Source organism: Tetrao urogallus (genome assembly GCF_951394365.1).
Source record: "Tetrao urogallus genome assembly, chromosome: 28".
Lineage (NCBI taxonomy): Eukaryota > Metazoa > Chordata > Aves > Galliformes > Phasianidae > Tetrao > Tetrao urogallus.
Window position 1 is genome coordinate 999,740 of NC_136841.1, and position 15,212 is coordinate 1,014,951.

The 15,212-nt window shown below is 60.6% G+C and overlaps 1 protein-coding gene across 1 annotated transcript; it reads left to right on the forward strand.

Annotated features, from left to right (window-relative positions):
* Positions 1-10,650: 10,650 nt before the first annotated feature.
* DCAF8 (DDB1 and CUL4 associated factor 8) lies at positions 10,651-15,167 on the forward strand (the record flags this gene model as incomplete). Its single annotated transcript, XM_079547569.1, has 6 exons — positions 10,651-10,699; positions 10,971-11,644; positions 12,105-12,245; positions 12,448-12,542; positions 13,614-13,724; positions 15,032-15,167. The coding sequence occupies 6 exons, from the start codon at positions 10,651-10,653 to the stop codon at positions 15,165-15,167; spliced, it is 1,206 nt and encodes a 401-aa protein (XP_079403695.1).
* Between the last annotated feature and the right edge of the window lie 45 nt (positions 15,168-15,212).

Genomic DNA, 15,212 nt, shown 5'->3' on the forward strand with positions numbered 1-15,212 from the left:
CAGCGACGTCCCCTCCCCGCTGCTGAGCGTTGAGGCCAGCCCCCTGGCTCGTTAATTAGGGTCATTAACGCCCGATGTGAGGATGATGAGGACGAAGGAGAGGCGCGCGGCTGCGTGGGACGCGGAGCGGCGCTGGGTGCGGCGCTGGGTGCGGCGTCCCCGATGTCCCCCGATGTCCCCGTGGGGATGGGACGTCACTTTGAGGGCAGGAGGAGTCGGGTGCTGGGCTGGGGGGGACGTTCCTGTCCCCAACCCCACAGCGCTGTCCCCACGCGTGGGGACGAACCGCAGGCGGTGAGCGGCCGCCACGGCCCCAATAAAGGTGATGGCAACCGCGGCAGTGCCGCGTGGCGGAGCTCCTGGGCCCCTGCAGTCACACGGGGGGACCCTACAGCGACATCGGGGGGGACGCGACCCTACAATAACACAACAAGGGTCGTGGGGTGACCCTACATAACATAAGGGGGGCCGTGACGCTAAGTGACACAATGGGGGTCACACAATACGATACGTGGGTCATAGGATGCAATAACACGGGGTGACCCTACAGTAACATGGTAGGGGGACACGTGACCCTACAATGACACGGGGCGACCCTACAAGAACATGGGATGATCTTAAGATAGTGGGGGAGGTCATGGGGTGACCCTATAATAACATAAGGGAGGACAGGACTCTACAGTAACACAAGGGTCATGGGGTGGCCCTACAATGATGCAGGTGGGGAATGTGACCCTACAAAACCATGGGGTGACCCTACAATAACACAGTGGGGGGACACGTGACCCTACAATGACATGGGATGATGTTATGATAATGGGGGAGGTCATGGGGTGACCCTGCAATAACATAGGGGAGGACAGGACTCTACAGTAACACAAAGGTCATGGGGTGGCCCTACAATTACAGGGGAGGGGGGCTCTACAGTAACACCATGGGGAGCAGACGTGACCCTACAACGGCACAGGGTGATCCTACAGGAACGTGGGATGGTCTTGTGATCATGGGGGAGGTTATGGTGTGACCCTACAGTAACGCAATGGGGGTCATGGGGTGACCCTACAATGATGCAGGTGGGGAATGTGACCCTACAAAACCGTGAGGTGACCCTACAATAACACAGTGGGGGGACACGTGACCCTACAATGACACAGGGTGACCCTACAATAACATGGGATGATGTTATGATAATGGGGGAGGTCATGGGGTGGCCCTACAGTGACAGAAGGGGGGACGTGATCCTACAGTAACACAGCAAGGGTTGTGGGGTGACCCTATAATAACATAAGGGAGGACAGGACTCTACAGTAACACAAAGGTAATGGGGTGACCCTACAATTACAGGGGAGGGAGGCTTCTATGATTCTATGACCCTACAATAACACCATGGGGAGCAGACGTGACCCTACAACGGTGCAGGGTGATCCTACAGGAACGTGGGATGGTCTTGTGATCATGGGGGAGGTTATGGGGTGACCCTACAGTAACACAGTGAGGGTCATGGGATGACCCTCCAATGATGCAGGTGGGGAATGTGACCCTACAAAACTGTGGGGTGACCCTACAATAACACGGTAGGGGGACACGTGACCCTACAATGACACGGGGTGACCCTACAAGAACATGGGATGATGTTATGATAATGGGGGAGGTCATGGGGTCACCCTGCAATAACATAGGGGAGGACAGGACTCTACAGTAACACAAAGGTCATGGGGTGGCCCTACAGTGACAGAAGGGGGGACGTGATCCTACAGTAACACAGCAAGGGTTGTGGGGTGACCCTATAATAACATAAGGGAGGACAGGTCTCCAGTAACACAAAGGTAATGGGGTGACCCTACAATTACAGGGGAGGGAGGCTTCTATGATTCTATGACCCTACAGTAACACCATGGGGAGCAGACGTGACCCTACAACGGTGCAGGGTGATCCTACAGGAACGTGGGATGGTCTTGTGATCATGGGGGAGGTTATGGGGTGACCCTACAGTGACACATGGAGGGCCAGGGGTGACCCTACAGTAACGCAATGAGGGTCATGGGATGACCCTACAATGATGCAGGTGGGGAATGTGACCCTACAAAACTGTGGGGTGACCCTACAATAACACAATAGGGGGACACGTGACCCTACAATGACATGGGGTGACCCTACAATAACATGGGATGATGTTATGATAATGGGGGAGGTCATGGGGTGACCCTGCAATAACACAAGGAGGGCCAGGGAGTGACCCTACAGTAACAAGAAGACCTGTGGGGCGGCCCTATGGTAACACAGTTGGTGGATGTGACCCTACAGTAACACAGCAGGGGAATGGGACCCTACAATAACATGGGGTGACCCTATAATGACATGAGGTGACCCTACAATAACATGGGGGACCCTACAATAACACAGGTGGGGAAAATGACCCTACAGTAACACAACAAAGGAATGGGACCCTACAGTAACATGGGGGGACCCTACAATAACACAGGTGAGGATTGAGACCCTACAAAAACATAGGGGACCCTACAATAACACAGGTGGGGAATATGACCCTACAGTAACACAGCAAGGGAATGGGACCCTACAATGACATGGGGGGACCCCGCAATAACACAAGCAGGGGAACAGGACCCTACAATAGCACAGGTGGGGATTGAGACCCTACAATAACATGGGTGACCCTACAATAACACAGGTAGGAAATATGACCCTACAGTAGCACAGCAAGGGAATGGGACCCTACAATGACATGGGGCGACCCTATAATGACATGGGGTGACCCTGCAATGACATGGGGGGACCCTGCAATAACACAAGCAGGGGAACGGGACCCTACAATAACACAGGTGGGGATTGAGACCCTACAAAAACATGGGGGACCCTACAATAACACAGGTGGGGATTGAGACCCTACAAAAACATGAGGGACCCTACAGTAACACAGGTGGGGACTGAGACCCTACAAAAACATGGGGGACCCTACAATAACACAGGTGGGGACTGAGACCCTACAATAACATGGGGGACCCTACAATAACACAGGTGGGGACTGAGACCCTACAATAACATGGGGGACCCTACAATAACACAGGTAGGAAATATGACCCTACAGTAGCACAGCAAGGGAATGGGACCCTACAATGACATGGGGCGACCCTATAATGACATGGGGTGACCCTGCAATAACACAAGCAGGGGAACGGGACCCTACAATAACACAGGTGGGGATTGAGACCCTACAATAACATGGGGGACCCTACAGTAACACAGGTGGGGATTGAGACCCTACAATAACATGGGGGACCCTACAATAACACAGGTAGGAAATATGACCCTACAGCAGCACAGCAAGGGAATGGGACCCTACAATGACATGGGGCGACCCTATAATGACATGGGGTGACCCTGCAATGACATGGGGGGACCCTGCAATAACACAAGCAGGGGAACGGGACCCTACAATAACACAGGTGGGGACTGAGACCCTACAAAAACATGGGGGAGCCTACAATAACACAGGTGGGGACTGAGACCCTACAATAACATGGGGGACCCTACAATAACACAGGTGGGGACTGAGACCCTACAAAAACATGGGGGACCCTACAATAACACAGGTGGGGATTGAGACCCTACAAAAACATGAGGGACCCTACAGTAACACAGGTGGGGACTGAGACCCTACAAAAACATGGGGGACCCTACAATAACACAGGTGGGGACTGAGACCCTACAATAACATGGGGGACCCTACAATAACACAGGTGGGGACTGAGACCCTACAATAACATGGGCGACCCTACAAAAACATGGGGGGAGGGGGAAGCAGGAGGTCACGTGAGAACAGCGCCACGCGCGAGGCGACCTTCGACCCGCCCGCAACACAACGGGAGGGGGCGCGGCCTCCGTTGCCGTGGCGACGGCGGGGCGGGGAGCGGGTGGTACCGCGGTGTCGCACAGCGGCCGGTGCCGTAGAAGGAGACTCGGTGCCGTAAAGCGCGCCGCGCTGCCGTAAAGGACGCCGCGCTGCCGTAAAGCATCTGGAGGCGGTGCACTGAGATGGCGACGATTGGGCTCAGGGCCGGCGGAGGGGGAGCGGTTGGGGAACACGGGGCTCGCGCCTGAGCGTTGGCCGGGAACGGCAGCGAAAGGGTCTGTGCGGGACCGCCGAGCGGGGAGGGGTCGTTCTTTCCCCTCTTATCTTTGCCGGTAGCGGTTGGGCCCGGGTTTGCGGCCTGCTCCCCCCTCCCTCCCCCCCCGCCTGAGGCCTAGTGAGCCCCGAGGCCCCTGCGGGCCCCTGCTGGGGGGCCGGGTGCGCTGTGCGGTAACCGCGTCCTGGGGGGGTGGCCGTCTGACTCCAGGGGGTCCCTCGGGGGTCACTGCCACTTTACGGGGGTGCAGAAGGGGTCCCTGAGCCCTGCGTGTGGCCGTTGCCCTTATGAAGGGGCGCCCTGCTCTTCTCAGGGGGGTCCCTGTTATTTTAGGGGGGGGGTCCCCGGTGTCCCTCGGAGGATGTTGCTCTTTTTGGGGGGGGGGTGCAAATGGGATCCCCGTTCCTCCCCCCGCGGGGCCGTTGCCCTTTTGAGGGGGGAATCCATGCTCTTCCCTGAGGGTTTCCCCCTTCTTTGGTTGGGGTGAGGGGGTACATGGTGCCCCTCGGGGGTCACTGCTCTTTTAGGATGGGTGCAGGAGGGGTCCCTGCAGCTCCCCGTGGGGCTGTTGCCCGTTTGGGGGGAGTCCCTGCTCTTCCCAGCGATTCACTGTGCCTTGAGAGGGGCACAGAGGAGGCCTCCCTGCTGCCTGCCTTCCCCTCCCCACTCCCTATATACGCTGACCCTTTGGGAGGGGTCCCTGCTACCCCCATGGCAACGTTGTGCCTTTGAGGTTGGGGTCCATGGTCATCGCCGTGTCCTTCGGGGATTGCTGTACCTTTGGGGAGGGGGCACGAAAATGGGGATCCTTGCTTCTCCACGTGGGTGCCTCTGGGGTGCTCTATGCAGGGACTCCTTGCTACCCCACCCAGGGTGCCCTGCATCTTTTGGGGAGGGGGGTGGGCACCATTGCTCTTCCTAAGGGGTCAGCCCCTCCATAGGAAGTGTCCCTGCTTTGCCTGGGGAGGGGGTCAGAGTGCTTTTTGTAGGGACAGAAAGGAATCCCTGCTCCCCCCAGGTCCCTCCGTGCCCCCCCCATGAGGCATAGTGCCTTTTGGGAGTTCTGGGAGAGAGAGGGGGGGTCCCTGCTACCTATAGAGCATCTGTGCCTGTTCTGGGGGAAGCTGAGAGAGCATCTTTGCTGCTCCATGGAGATCCTCCAACCCTATTTGAGAGCTCCTGGGGTCGGTGGGTCTGGAGGAGGTGAGGGGGGAGAGGGGGGTCCTTTCTCCTTTATGGGAAACATTCCAGGGATCCTTGTGTCCCCAGGACAGGACCCTCTGTGTGGGGCTGTTGTCTCTGTTGCACCCAGATCCTGTTTCTGTAAACCCAAAGGTCCTCAGCCCTTTTGGGGGGGGGGGGGACAGTGGGGGTCCCTTCCACCCCCAGAACGCCATCATCCCATCGAGGGGCTACTGGGGCTGCCCCCCAGCCCCCGTGTCCAACCGTTATCCACTGTGTGGCTCTGTCACCCCCTCCTTTCCAGGACTGTCACCTTTGTCCCCGTGGCGCTGCGGTGCTGGGACGGCTGTCCCCGGTTCCCGACCCTGCCAGGCCTTCACCCTTCCTCTGCTTGCAGGTGAGTCGGGCACTGGGCAGAGCCTCCCAGTAAAGGCTCCAAACTGGGAGGTGGGAGCTTTACTGGAGGGGCTGTTTGCGATGGGCAGGTTGTGCTTCTTGGGGTCTGTCTGTCCGTCTGTCCTTCCTTCCTTCCCGTGCGTTGATTTTTGGAGCCGTGTCGGTGCTGATCTCCGTTGTGACGCCGGATTCCTGGTGTCAGCTCACGGCAGGGAGCTCCCGGCTCCTCATATGGGGGGGTTTCCCCGTTCTTGGGGTTGGCCACCTCCCCCAGCCCCAATTCCTCTCAGTGAGGTGGAGCCCCCGTCCTCACCGTCTCTGGATGGGAAGGGGGAGATGCAGGGTGCTGAGGGGCTCATTACCTGCAGTTAATTAGGAGCACGGTTGCACTGTCCTGTATTTCCCTTGCTCAGCCACTCAGAAAACAGTGGGGCACTGGCTATGGGGTTTTGCTGTGGGAGAGCAAATAGGGGTACAAGGGGGCCTGTGGGGCAGCAGGGCACTAACTGTGGGATATTGCTCTGGGACTGCAAATATAGGGGGGCACAGGGGGGATCTGTGGGGCAGTAGGACCCTGGGTCTGGGCTATTGCTAGGGAGGACACGAGGGGGTCTGTAGGATGGCGGGGCCCTGGGGACGGGGATGGCTGTGTGGCAGCCCCACGGACGGACGCTGCGTCCCCACAGAGGTGCTGTGGGTCACTGTGCTGATGGGCTCACGATGCTCCCATCTGGGGGGAGAGGTGGGAATTGCTGCTCTCCCTTTAACTGCGAGTGGGAAGCCGCTTCATTAACGTCATCAGCAGGAACTGGGAGCTTTGTAATGATCCCAGCCTCTCCAGATCTCTCAGCACGAGGGGGGGATTCCCCAAGCGTTGGCCAACTGGAGGCTCCCCCCCACCCCACAAGGGGGGATTTGGGTGCCGTGGGTCGGTGGGGTTTTCTATAGGGACTGAGCTACCTGCTGGCCCCGGAGCCGCCCCACACTGCGAGCTGCCGCCGTCCGGCCCCGATGAGAGAACTTTCCTTAAATAGAAGAGGCTGAAAGGAACCCGGCACAACACGTGTGCTCTGCACCGGCAGCGCCAAGGCCACGAGGCTGCGGCTCGGGGTGGGGGGGGGGGTTGGGTTGGAAGCGGGGCCGAGGGGCTCTCGCTTGTGGGTGTCTGCTCTTTTATTGTTTTTAATGTCTGGTTGCTCCTTATTTGTGTATCCCAAACGCAGCCAGGCCGCCCGGCGGGGCCGTGTGATGTTTATAGAGCTGTGTAAATCAGCGGGGAGGAGTTTGGGGATGGAGAGGCTGTGAACGCTCCGATTGCCGGCGCTGTGCAGCCGCTCGCTGCCGCTGTGACCCAATGCTGATTTTGCCAGCACCCGCGAGCTGCTGGAGCGGCTGGTGGCTGCGTGTGAAGCTCGGGGTGGGGGGGAATGGCCCCAGAGAGCCCGTTGTTGTGGGATGAGCTCAGGAGGCGGTGGCGGCTCGGTGCCGAGGCGGCCGGGCTGTGGCATGCGGAGGGATATTTATAGGGCCTTCGCAGGGGTGCTGTGAGCATGTGAGGCGTTCAGGGCTGATCCTGTCCAGATGCAGCGTCCGGGGCAGCGCAGAACCCGCATGTCAGTGCCTGGGAAGGGAGCCGGGCTGCAGGACGGGGCACTGCTGTGGGGCTGCTGATGGGCGCCTGTCCATCAGCCTGGATCAGAGCGAGGCCCCGTTCAGTACATGCTGTGGGGCTGCTGATGGGCGCCCATCCATCAGCCTGGATCAGAGCGAGGCCCCGTTCAGTGTGTGCTGTGGGGCTGCTGGTGGGCGCCCGTCCATCGGCCTGGATCAGAGCAAGGCCCCGTTTGGGCCGTGCTGTGGGGCTGCTGATGGGCGCCCATCCATCGGCCCGGATCCGAGCGAAGCCCCGTTTGGGGCGTGCTGTGGGGCTGGTGACCTCTAGCGGGGCCGAGCGGCATCCCGATGATCACCTGATGATCGCCTGAAGCATCGCTGCAGCTCGGGGAGGTGGGAGCGATCGCTTTGGTGCCGCAGTTGTGCCGTACCTCCAGCAGGTGACACCTCAGCTCCGCGCTGCGCCGTTCCCGCAGGGCCCCTTTCCATCCCTGTCACCACCCTGAGCCGCAGCTCTTTGGGGGCGGCCCGGGGGTTTCTTTTCCTCCTCCCTGCGGTGATGCCTTGGGGTCGGGGCTCCTTCCGGCCCACAGCGCGTGCCGAGAGCTGCTGGCGTTGCGTCTCACGGTGAGCAGAGCCGCACGGGACCGCGGGGATGCGCTCCTGCTGCCGATGCGGAGCACCTGCCCCTGGGTGATGAGTCTCACAGCCCCGCATGGAGAAGATGGCAGAGTTGTGGCTGTGCTCCTCCTCCTCCTTCAGCGTCCTCAAGCGTGCTGCTCGCCACCAGGAGCTCAGTGGTCGGCTCGCTTTCTTTCCAAGTGAAGCTCTGCCCCTCGTGTGGCTGGGTGAGAGGTGAAGTCGGGCTCATTACTCCGTGCTGGATTGCTTTCCTCTGGGAAGCGAGTTCCTTGCAAAGGAATTGCAAAGGTTTGCAAGGACCTTGCAGAGGTTTGGCACGGTCCCTCACAGGCTTCTTCTGGGGAAACTGGCTGCCTGTGGTCTGCACAGATAGACGCTTCTTTGGGTAAGGAACTGGCTACAGGGCCGTGCCCAGCGGGACATGGTGAGTGGATTGAAGTCCAGCTGGCAACCCGCTTCAAGTGGAGTCTCCCAGGGCTCGGTGCTGGGGCCCATCTCCTTTAATATCTTTATTGATGACCTGGATGAGGGCGTTGAGGGCACCCTCAGTAAGTTTGCAGATGGCACCAAGCTGGGAGGTGGCGTGGATCTGCCTGAGGGCAGGGCGGCCCTTCAGAGGGGTTCAGACAGGCTGGATTTCTGGGCTGAGGTGAATGGGCTGAGGTTCAACAGGGCCAAGTGTCGGCTGCTGCACTTTGGCCACAACAACCCCATGCAGCGTTGCAGGCTTGGGGATGAGTGGCTGGATGAGTGTGAAGAAGAGAAAGACTTGGGGGTGCTGGTGGATGCTGGGCTGAACAGGAGCCCACAGGGTGCCTGGGTGGCCGAAGGGCCAACAGCATCCTGGCCTGCATTAGGAATGGCCAGCAGGAGCAGGGAGCTGAGCATCCCCTGCACCCAGCTCTGGGGAGGCCGCACCTCCAGTGCTGTGTTCAGTTTTGGGCTCCTCACTGCAGGAAAGACATTTGAAGCCCTGGAGCGTGTGCAGAGAAGGACAACGAAATGGTGAGGGGTCTGGAGCACAAAGATGAGGAGCGGCTGAGGGAGCTGGGGTTCAGTGTGGAGAAGAGCAGCTCAGGGGAGACCTGACTGCACTGTGCAACTGCCTGAAGGGAGGCTGGGGTGAGGAGGGATTTGGCCTCTTCTCCGAGGCAATGAGCAGCACACGGGGCAATGGCCACAAGTTGTAGCAGAGGAGGTTTAGGTTGGACATAAGGAAGAACTTTTTCTCTCAGTGGTCAGGACTGCAATGGCTGCACAGGGAGGTGGTGGAGGCGCCAACCCTGGCAGCGCTCAAGAGGCGCCTGGACGAGGAGCTGCGTGATGTGGTTTGGTGGTGATGTGGTTATGATGTGGTTATGATGTGGTTATGATGTGGTTATGATGTGGTTATGATGTGGTTATGATGTGGTTATGATGTGGTTATGATGTGGTTTGGTGGTGATGTGGTTATGATGTGGTTCAGTGCTGGTGGTGGCTGTGGTGATGAGGAGATGGTTGGACCGGATGATCTTACAGTTCGTTTCCAACCTTGTGATTCTATGATTCTATGATTCCTTGCTGCTCACCTCTGTGAATGACAGATCAGAGCGGGTGATTTGGCAGAGGAAGCCCCCCCCCTTCCCCTCTCCCCCGGTGATTTGGCAGAGGAAGCCCCCTCCTGAGGAACGAAATGCAAACGCTGCTCCCTCTGTGGGCGCTGAGGCTCTCCCAGCTGCGGGTGTGCGGCTGTGGGATCCCTGATGTGATGGATCCACGCAGGGCTCTTTGTGCTGGAGGAGGCAGCGCTTGTGGCCGGAGGCTGAGCTGTGGGTTGGGGTCCTCAGGGGGCAGGGCTGTGACCCGGTGGCAGCAGATGTGCTCAGGATGAGCCTGACCCCCCCCTCCCTCCCGGACCCCCACGATGAGTGTGGTTGGCTCGGAGCATTCAGCCTTTGTGCTGCTGCCCGGAGCTGGTGTTAATTCCTGGTTAATCTCGGTTTGTAATCGGAGTTAATGATGGCCCAGCTTTGGCTTTGCCCTCTCTGTAAACGTGGAGCTGAAAGCGCTCGGCCTAGAAGCAGAAGGGGGGCACTGAGGGAGCAAAACATCCCTGAGACGGTTTTGTTTTTCTCCCCTCCTTTACCTGCGCTGCTCGTGTCTCCCCGCTGTGTCTCCCCGGCTCTGAGCTGGGCTTTGGCTTTGGGCTGCACTCGGTGCCGGGTTGGGATGTGCTGCGTCCATCCGTGGGGAAGCATCGCCTTCTGATGCGGTGTCTGCTGCATCCTGTGCAGAAGTGATTTCTCTTTGCCCTGGTGGCCCCTTGTTGGGAAGGGGAGAACGCTGTGCGTGGGAAGGGGCTTCAAGACCTTAAAAGTTCCCCCTGGAGCAGCTTGTGGGCTGCAGGCGCTGAGATGGACGGGGAAACCCAGCGCTCCTCGTGCTCCAGGTGTCGGGGGAAGCAGCGCAGGGCGCCGGGCTGCCATGTGGGGTGTGCGGGGTCAGAGTCCATCGCCGGGGGAGAGCGGCTGGGCTTCACAGGGGACGTGGGGTGGTGGAGCTCTGGGGTATGCTGAGTGCTCTCACTGTGTGCCTTTGTGTTTTAGGACAGCGTGGTCCCCGCGGCGGGGCCGCTCCAGCTCCTGCTTTCTCCCTCTCTTGCCTGCAGGGGAAGCACGCAGCGAGAAAGGAGATGTCGGATAAAGGGAGCAGCATGGACGGAAAGACGGACATCGCGAATGGTGAAGGCAGGGGAAGCTCAGCCCCAGGGGAGCAACGTGGGGAGCAGAGCGGGGGAGACGGAGCTGGGGGAGACAGAAAGAGGGACCGAGGCCGGGTGGGGTCCGGCTCTGCGGGCTGGCGCTGGGTGCAGAGCAGAGGCCGGAGGGGTCAGGGCTCGCTGCCGCCACCTCAGCTCCCTGCTCCTCTGCCATCGTGCAGGGGACGGATGGGGTGGAAAGAGCAGGTGGGCCGGGACGTCTCGGAGCTCACAGCGCTGTCTGTGCGGTGCAGGCAGCCTGTCCAGCAGCCCGGAGGAGATGTCAGCCGAGGAGGGCCGAGAAATTTCTTCCGGCATCGAGGTGGAGGCGTCCGACGTCAGCCTGAGCCTCACTGGTGACGACGTGGGGCCCAACCGCACCAGCACAGAGAGCCGCGACACCGACACCGAGAGCTCGGCGGAGGAGAAGGACTCTGACAGCATGGACGACACGGGCCACTACTCCATCAACGAGGAGTCGCGCACCCTCGACTGCTCGCACTCGGAGGAGGAGGAGGAGGAGGAGGAAGAAGAGGAGCAGCGATCCCACCGCCGCGCTCAGCGCAAACGTGCCAACCACGACCGAGATTCCTCGGACGACGAGCAGGCGCTGGAGGACTGGGTGTCCTCGGAGACCACGGCGCTGCCGCGGCCCCGCTGGCAGGCCATCCGCGCCCTGCGGGACAGGGAGCTGGGCTCCAGCCCCCGCTTCGTCTACGAGGCCTGCGGGGCCCGGCTCTTCGTGCAGCGCTTCCGCCTGCAGCACGGCCTGGAGGGCCACACGGGCTGCGTCAACACGCTGCACTTCAACCAGAGGGGCACGTGGCTGGCCAGCGGCAGCGACGACCTCAAAGTGGTGGTGTGGGACTGGGTGCGGAGGCGGCCGGTGCTGGAGTTTGAGAGCGGCCACAAGAGCAACGTCTTCCAGGTGAGGAGCTCCCGCTCCGGTCTCTGTGGGTGCTGCATCCAACCCCGCCGGGTCAGGGCCTGATTTCCCTGCCTGCTGCTGCTGTGCGGGGCAGCAGAAGGGGCTTTTCTCAAAGCTGGGGGCTGTCGAAACTCGAGAGGCTCCAAACTTGGGCTGGGAGCCGCGCAGCTTTGCTGCTCTGCCCGGAGCCCCCGGCCGGTGCTGCTGCTGTTGATCGCGGTGCGGGAGGAGCGGCGTTCCGACGGTGCTGCGCTGTGCCGCGGCTCTGCCGCCGCCAGAGGGGGCCCGGACAGCCGGCCTCGCCGCGGGATGCCGGGGCCGCGATCCTTCCCGTGTCTCCTCCGGGTGCTCCCAAAAGAGCCGGGATGGTTTCTCGACCCTCCAGCTGCGCCTCTAAAGATCTAATCCTCATTGCTCCTCAGGCTCGGTGAGCCCTCACCCTCTGCTTGCTCTCTTTCAGGCCAAGTTCCTCCCCAACAGTGGTGACTCCACGCTGGCCATGTGTGCTCGGGACGGGCAGGTGCGGGTGGCTGAGCTCTCGGCCACGCAGTGCTGCAGGAGCACCAAGCGTGTGGCACAGCACAAGGGAGCTTCTCACAAGGTGAGCCTTCAAAATGCCCTTTACCTCCATGGGCAGGGGGCACGGGGGGGGGCTGAGGAGGGCCTTGTTGTGCTGCCTGGCAGAGCAGCACGCAGCCGTGGGGCGTCGAGGGCGCGGGGATGTGGGTGGGTTATGGGGAGAAAGGGATTCGAGTGCGTTGTTGGGTGAAAAGGGAACCAATGCCCGAGTATTTATCTTACAGCTGGCCCTAGAACCGGATTCTCCATGCACTTTCCTATCAGCAGGTGAAGATGCTGTCGTCTTCACCATTGATCTGCGACAAGACCGGCCTGCCTCGTGAGTATCCCCCTCCTGCTGCAGGTGGGGATCTGTGGGTCTCTGCCCCATAACCATCGTATCGGTGTTTGGGTGCCCGCTTTCCTGCTGGACGTGCAGTATTTGGGGGCTGTGACGGCACTGGGAGGTGATCAGAGAGATTCTGCTGCTTAGCAGGAGCAGTGTTGGGACCCCAGGCGGGTTTGGTATCGCTGTGGCTGCAGTCCTCATTAATGAGTCTGCAATTAAACCTTGTCCTCCACCAGTGTGGAGCGCAGGTAGGGAGCAGCAGCGCTGCTGTGTGTCCCCACGCAGCCCCTGTGCTGGCAGCTCGCTGTGTCCCCACCTCAACTCATCACATGGGCGCTATCCCAATTAATCAAAATCCAGTAACGAAGGAGCAGAGAGTTTGGCCCTTTCTGACAGCCCTCCAAATCAGGGCGGCCGTCTGGGCCTGGATTCGAGGCGCTTCTCCAGCACAGCACAGTTATTCCAGAGCTGATCCTGCTTAGAGCACAGAGCTGCGCAGCTCAGCTGCTGGAGCTCCGCTTTTATTTCTGTGCACGAGGGCTTTTGTCTGCAGCCCCGAACGCATCTGTTTCATAACCAGGACAAGAGCAGCTTTGCAGCTTGCTGTTCCCTCCCCAGGATGCTGCCTGGGTTTGTGTGCCGAAATATTTTCCTGGGGGGGGGGGGGAAAGGGGGAGGGGAAGGGAGGCAGTGTGTCAGATTCCGCTCAATCTGGGCCTCGTTACAGCGAGACGGGTGGGGAGAAACAACAGCAGAGGGTTTTGGCTTTGGAGTTAATCTGATCCCCGCTCTGGCTGCTGCCGGCCCGGCTCCTGCTGGGCCCTGAAACCCTTTGGATGCTTTCGGAACCCGACGCCAGGGGATGATTTCACTGCGCTGTTTGACTCACAGGCAGCTCGGTTTGGAAGCTGCGGTGGTTGGGAGGTTTTGTGTGCGTGTGCTTTTTGTGTGAGCGTGAGTAAGAGCTCACGCCGCTCCTGCGTTTCCCATCTGGGCCCTGTTTGGAATCCAAGGTGGATTTTTCTCTCGGCCGCTGTTGCTGTTATTCCCTGTCTCTTAAAGGAAACTGGTGGTGACGAAGGAAAAGGAGAAGAAGGTGGGGCTGTACACCATCTTCGTGAACCCAGCCAACACCTACCAGTTTGCTGTGGGAGGCAGAGATCAGTTTGTGAGGTGAGTGGGAGCCCCCCCAGCAGCGCTGCGGTCCTTAATGCCTGCAAAGCCCGCTCTCCTGTAAGCAGCACCAAGACCAGCGGGATTAACAGAGAGGGATTTGGATCCGTGGAGGTTTAGCACTGGGATCCGCTGCCAAGCCCTGCTCTCCCTTCCCCCGGAGGCAGTGATTCTCTTAGCCTTAACGAGCTCCTGAGCCATCTTCTCTCGGTCCTCAGCTGCCTGGCCAGGCCTGGTGCGCTTTGGAGCTGAGATGGAGCTCGGGGAAGGCCTTTGTTTCAGCGAGACTGGGCTCCCTAATCCCAGCCCCCCTCCCTTCCCCTGCTGCAGCAATTAAAATCTCCCCGCGCTCACATAATGGCCAGCACTGGGACGACCCCACAGCTCTGGCTGCTCCGTCCCCGCGGCGCTGTGGGTTCGCCCAGCTGAGCCCTTCCCCACGGCCGCCTCTCCCGCACTGCCTGCCATCCTCTGCCCATCAGCAGCTGCTGGGATCCAAGCTGCTCTCCCCTCGTGCCCTCATCCCCCCGCTGCGCTGCCCTCAGAGGCGCTCGGGGCTCCGTTTTGAGGCACAGACCCTCATTGCTTTGGGCCGACGTTGCGTCTCCACGCGAGCAGCTCCACCGCGGCACCTGCGCTTGGCAGAGCTGCTCATCCCCCCATCCCTCCTCACCGCCCTTCGCCAAGCATCTGCTCACTGCCTTTATTGCGGGGGGGTCGCTGAGCCCTGGATGCACAGAGCGCTGCTGACAGCAGCTTTGCAGCTTCTCAGAGGTGCTGCTCAGCACCCTGAGGACGCGGCCGGCTGTGCTGCTCTGTGCCGGCGGCATCGCCAGCCTTCCCCCGTGAGCTCAGCAGACTGCGAGCCGAGCAGCAGCGCCTCCCTGCAGAGCCCTCAGTGAGCAGCCCCTCCTCCTCCCCGTGCTCCATCTGCTGCCTTTTTCGGCCGCCGTCCCCGTGCCCCATCCCGACCCCATCCCTCCTCCAGGAGCCGGGGAGGAGCACAGAGGTTAACAGCTCCCGTGGGGCGCAGCGTGGCGTGCTGACGGCCGCGTCCCCCGAGCGCGGGTTGCGGCCTGCGTGCTCACAGCCATTGACATTGCCATGCGCCGCCGAGCAGCCCGCGACCTGATGAGAGCTGACACTGAGCTGCTTGGGCTGCAGTTTCTGCCTCTCCCATCCGCTCGTGGCTCCGCGGAGCGTCGCTGAGGGGCTGCGGTGTCGGACGTGACATCGCCTGGTCGGGGCTGAGCCGCCCCGTTTGCACGAGCGTTTGGGGTGAGCGCCACACGTCTGCCTCCCCCCAGGATCTACGACCAGCGGAAGATCGACGAGAACGAGAACAACGGCGTGCTGAAGAAGTTCTGCCCCCACCACCTGGTGAGCCCCCGCTGCCCGCGCCTCTCCCGTGCTTCCGGCCTGGGAGGCACCTGGAGCAGCTGAGCCAGCCCCTATTGCCCGCTTCCCCCCATTGACCCCTTTACCCCC